Consider the following 6000-nt stretch of genomic DNA (forward strand, 5'->3'; position numbering starts at 1 on the left):
TCTCTTCCTCGCTCCTCTTTGACAGAAATAGTAATATAAGATAAAAATGGTCTTTGTTTTTTGCATTTAACAGTATATCTTGGAGATTTATCTATAGCAGTACAGAAAGAGCTCCCTCACTCATTTGTATTACCTGCATAATATTACAAATTATGGATATATCATGATTTATTTAACAAACCCTTTTTATGTTATTTTAGGTTGTTTCTAGTATTTTACTATTGTAAAAATGGTGCAATGAATAATCTTATGCATGAGTCATTTTGCATGCTTGAAATATATCCTTAGGGTAAATTTCCAGAATTGGAATCATTAGGTGAAAGTACAGATGCTATAGAACTCATGAAAGTTGGCCAATAGGTTGCTCTATTATAGCATATCTCCTTATTAGGGTAAGATATTCAATTTTAAAGGACAGTTTGGTATTTCCATTAAAAAGCTTTTTATAAATTTCTTTATTGTTGTTCAATTACAGTTGTCTGCATTTTCTCCCTCCCACTCCCCCACACCCCAGCCAAACCCACCCCCCTCCCTTGCTCCTACCCTGCCCCTTGGTTTTATCTATGTGTCCTTTATAATAATAGTTCCTGAAAACCCTTCCCCCCATTGCCCCCTCCCCCGACTATTGTTAGATTGTTCTTAATTTCAGTGTCTCTGGTTATATTTTGTTTGCTTTTTTCTTTTATTGATTATGTTCCATTAAAAAACTTTTAATAGGTGTTTGAAATGTTAAAAAAACTTTTTTTTTTTGCTAAATGATAGTTTCAGTTTTCACTAATGACTAGAGTTGCATGCAGACTTGGATTCATTTCAGAGGACCAGATTTCCATCTTTCTTCATTTTCCCACTATACTAGACTCACCTGTGAGATCAGTTCATTCCCCTGAATAGTCTTTCTGCTCCTAATTTCCCATAAACCTCTAGATTGTAGCCCCTTCTAATATTATTTTTACTTTGGTTGTTAGAAAGACACTGTAATGAATGTACTGTGAATGAGACCTCTTTTTCCTTGTGATGCAAATAATTTGTGGGTTGCGACTTAGGTGTTCTGTGTCATGTAGTTACTGAAACTAGAAGTTCAACATTTCAGTTTATAGCCTGTCTTATGATAGATTTGCTGATGATTTCAAATAGTTCATAGCATCTAGATCAGCAATGGGATCCAGTGACTGTTATCTTCATATTATGGTTCTACCCTTATTCTTTAGTTTCTCCTTGAAGTAAGAAGTTGAGGTATTAATTAAAAATAGCAAAAAGTGAGAAATAATCTAATTGTATAACAATAGAAGAATTGGTAAATAAATTATTGTACACTGTTACAATAAAAAATTATGTAGCCAGTGGAAATAGTGATAACTTTTAATGACATAGGAGAGTAATTCTAAAATAAAATTCAGGCAAAAAGCAATGTATAAAAGTTTCCATTAGCATACTTTTTAAGATACAAAGAAATTATTATATAGAAAAATGCCTAAAATAAAATATGAAAAATGTTAACTCTGGCTGCTTATGAGTAGTGGGATTATGAATAAGTTTATTTAATCTTCTCTGCACTTTTCTGAATTTCCAATTTTTTTCTCCAAATACCATGTATTATTTTGACAATCAGGAAGAATAACTCAAAGTGTTAAAAAAAAATAAGGCTACATATAGAAGAAATACTTCAGAAGACTGAACATATTCTTTTATCTTTGCTCCTTCCTGAAATTACACTAATAAGGAGAGTAAAGGAATAAAAATAATATAAATCCACAAAAACAAAGAGAGTAGAATAACAGATTGGAAATATCAACAATTTGAATGTGGGAGAAGGGGGGTGGGCAGGGCAGTGGAGAACAATGAGGGAAAAATGGGAACAACTATAATTGAACAACAACAAAAAAATTAAAAAATATCAACAACTGTTTAGAAGATGGAAAGCAGATGAAAAACTTAAGTTATTCAAATCAACTTAACCACTGAAAGGCTAAATTATTTGAATCAACCCTCCCTCTGAAAATATCCACAAGTGTTGGATAAATATTTTCAAAAGCCTGCATAATACAATCTAATATAACAGGCCAAAATATGCATTAAAGTAGGAAGTCAGAAGGGGTGAGTGGGACTCAGAAAGCATTTATACCCTGAGGTTTTTACAGAACCTTGTAAATAGCAGATTTCAGTTTTGATGGCTTCCCAGGGTGTTGAATGGCTGAAAACAAAAGTCAGGGTCCTCACAAGGGAGGACGTCTGATAGAAAATTCTAATCCATAAGGCTGGATTAATTAACTTTTCATGGCCCTTTGTCAAAGTACAGTCACATTGGTCAACATAGGTGTAGCCTGGATATAGTTTTATAAAAGCCTCAGTTTTGACAGTGGGATTAATGACCATACCTTTCTAAAGTAGTAATGAACTTATTCTTCTGTTATTTGTTGGAGAAAAAAATGGGGTAAAGATGTCAAACCTATAGAAATTTGTAAGTTTTTTTAGAACATATTTATTTGATCCATCATCTTAAAGATACTGGGAATTGAGCTTGTTGATACTCAACTCATACTTATGATAAATTCCACCCCCCATGCTGTTTTAGGGAATTAGATATATGCCTAGGGTCAAAGCTCATAACTGTAGTATCTCAGAGAATTTCCAGAGTATGTAGTTTTCACTATACCAGTTCCTCAAAAAAAAGATGTGTTCAAAATTTGTACAATTTATTCAGAATCTTGAAACGCAGTCTAGTGCACTGGTGAAGTACAGTAACTTTGGACTTTGGCAGATTTAGATTCAAATCTCAACTGTCTGCAACTTGCTAGCTATATAACTTGGGTCAAATAATATATATTTTCCAAGCATTCTTCATATATAATGAGAATATTAATATATATCAAAGAATTGGATGAGATGAGTATATGAAGTGCCTGACATGTGTTTCTGGGTGTGTGTAAACACAGATAAAGCATGTATGGCATATAGTAATTTAATATTGCTATTATTTTTGCTATAACAATATCTTTTTAAATTTTTTTCATTTGTTTTATAGATGCAGCCATCATGGTCTCCTGCTGTGCTATTTCTTGGGCGACTGTTGATTATCAAGTAGCTTTAAGAAAATCCTTGCCTGATAAAAATCTCCTTAATGGGCTCTGTCCCAAACTCACATATCTCTTTTATAAGTTGTTTACATTATTATCTTGGATGCTGAGTGTCGTACTTCTTTTTTTCTTAAATGTTAAGATTGCTTTATGTCTGTTGTTATTTCTTTGGTTTTTAGGTATATTGTGGGCATTTAAAAAACAAACTCAGTTTTGTGTTTCCATGATTATGGAGTTCTTATACAGGATTGTTGTTGGATTTATTCTCATTTTTACATTTTTTAATATTAAGGGACAGAATACCAAATGTCCAATGTCTTGTTATTATGTTGTAAGGGTACTTGCAACATTCGGGATATTGATTGTGTTGTGGCTGTGCCCACTTTCAATTTTTAATTCAGACTATTTTATACCTATCAGCATTATTATAGCTCTTACTCTTTTCCTTGGAGTTCTTCTTCTTATTGTTTATTATGGGACTTTGCATCCAAATAGAAGTGCAGAAATGAAACCTGATGAAATTGATGGAAAACCAGCTCAAACAGATTGTAGAATGAAGTATTTCCTAATGGAATAAGCTATTTATTTTCTTATGTTTTGTTTCATTATGTTTTGTTCTTATGTTTTGTTTCATTATGTTTTGTTCTTATGTTTTGTTTCATTGATTAGTAAAGGAAATGTGTATATGTGTGTATTTTTTCTTAGTTTTGCTTTCTTTAACTTGAGATCAGTAATGGCATGTTATTTATGAATGTGAGAGCATATTAATATTTTTATTATTTAAATTAATTTCTCATTTGGTTTTGAAGATCCTAAGAACTTAGATATATTTGCCTATTGTCTGGCAGAGTACCCATTCTGAGCCTGAATTGGAAGACATAGTCTAGCTCCCATAATTAGAAGGCCGGAATTGAGCTTTCTTTCAATGATCTGTCCATTTTCCTGAAGTAAAATGAGGAATTTATTGTGGAGAACTGCAAAGGGAAGTGAGCAGAACACTCATTCTTTTCTTCTGTATTTTCCTTGATTTGGTGCATATATTGAGTTGGAAACAGACTGAGTTGAGGAAAAGGGAAAGGAGGGGAGGAGGAAAAAGACAAAATATAAAATTTACCATTTTTAACCATTTTTCAGTGTATAGTTCAGCATTGATAACTGTATTCACCTTGTTATGCATCTCTGTAACTTTTACATCTTACAAAACTGAGACTCTGTTCCCACTGAACAACAACTTTCCATTTCCCTGCCTTTTTACAACCTGGCAATCACAACTCTATTTTTTGTTGCTATGATTTTGACTACTTTAGATACGCTGTATAAGTGGAATCATACAGAATTTGTCTTTCTCAGAGCCCCATTTCTCTGTTTTACAGATGAGGGACATGAGCCTCAGGAGGAAACAAGCTCCAGGTCTTTATAGTTAGTAGCTAGTTGGGACTGGATCCCAGGTGACCTGCCCATTATTCCAACATCATTTCCAATAAACCATCGTTTAAAAAGGTTAGATAATTTTGGCAATGTTGGGGGTGGAGAAAGGATTACTGCAATACAAATTTTAGTTCCTTTTGCTATAGTTCCATGAAAGCCAGAATCTGAAATTTTCATTTGAAACATCCTTGAGAGCTGTGTGAACTAACCATTTTTAATGACTTCATAAATCTAATATATCCTTTATGGATGAAGCTCCCCATTTCCTTTTTTCCATGGGACTACACTAGTTTTCAGTTATACCTCACTGATTTCTGCCTTTTCATCTTGTGCTTATGTTGTTGTGGTTTTTAAATGGTAGATATATAGCTGCCCAAATAAGAACAAAATAAATTAAGATTAAGAAGATAAAAAAAAGAATTTGTCTTTCTGTGCCTGGCTTATTTCACTTAGCATGATGTTCTCAAGATTCATTTATATTGTGGCATGTGACCAGATTACCATTTTCTTTGAGGCTGAATAATATTATATTGTATGTTTTCTCTATTTTCTCTATTTCACATTTTCTCTATTTATACATTATTGGGTTGCTTCCACCTCCTGGTTATTATGAATAATGATATAATGAACATGGAAGTAGCAATTTGTATAATGGGAAAAATTGTTATAAAACTATATACATATGCTGACCCTGGCTGGCATAGATCAGTGGATTGAGCGTGGGCTGGGAACCAAAGTGTCCCAGGTTCAATTCCCAGCCAGGGTACATTCCTGAGTTGCAGGCCATAACCCCCAGCAACCGCACATTGATGTTTCTCTCTCTCTCTCTCTCTCTCTCTCCCCCCCTCCCCCTCCCTTCCCTCCCTAAAAATAAATAAATAAGATCTTAAAAAAAAACCCCAAAACTATATACATATACTAATGAACTTGAATATTAAATGTCCCACACAAGCCTGGATTGAATAGTCATTCCATTCAACGAACATTTTTCCATTGATTTATAGCCAAGAAACTAATGGGTAGATTCTGCTCAGATGTTTGGCTAGTTAGCAAGCTCTTAAATGAATGTTTAATATCTAATGAATTTACTTTTATTCATGTTATTTTTTCTGTTTCATTCAGTCATATATATGTGTATATATATGCTAATAATGAACTAACAGGGAAATTAAGAAGACAACCCAATTCACAATTGCTTCAGAAAGAATAAAATACCTAGGAATAATTCTCCCCAAGGATGTAGAAGACCTGTACTCAGAAAATTACAAGACACCGAAGAAAGAAATTGAAGATACAGATAAGTGGAAGCACATACAGTGTTCACGGATAGGAAGAGTTAACATCATTAAAATATCCATGCTACCCAAAGCAATCCATAATTCAATGCAATTCCTATCAATATTCCAATGACATATTTCATAGAACTAGAACAAATATTTCAGAAATTTATATGAACCCACAAAAGGCCCTGCATAGCAACAATGATCTTGAGAAAGAA

At 33.1% G+C, this 6000-nt stretch overlaps 1 protein-coding gene across 1 annotated transcript in view; it reads left to right on the forward strand.

Annotated features, from left to right (window-relative positions):
* XKR9 (XK related 9) overlaps window positions 1–4900 on the forward strand; it is a 28611-nt gene extending 23711 nt beyond the window's left edge. The window contains exon 5 of the mRNA XM_045861232.1: window positions 3023–4900. Coding sequence (XP_045717188.1) covers window positions 3023–3651 — 629 coding nt within the window. The 3' untranslated portion in view covers window positions 3652–4900. The remainder of the gene's footprint in view (window positions 1–3022) is intronic.
* The last annotated feature ends 1100 nt before the right edge of the window (window positions 4901–6000 follow it).

Source organism: Phyllostomus hastatus, unplaced genomic scaffold (assembly GCF_019186645.2).
Source record: "Phyllostomus hastatus isolate PE091 unplaced genomic scaffold, TTU_PhHast_1.1 phas_scaffold_21, whole genome shotgun sequence".
NCBI classification, from domain to species: domain Eukaryota; kingdom Metazoa; phylum Chordata; class Mammalia; order Chiroptera; family Phyllostomidae; genus Phyllostomus; species Phyllostomus hastatus.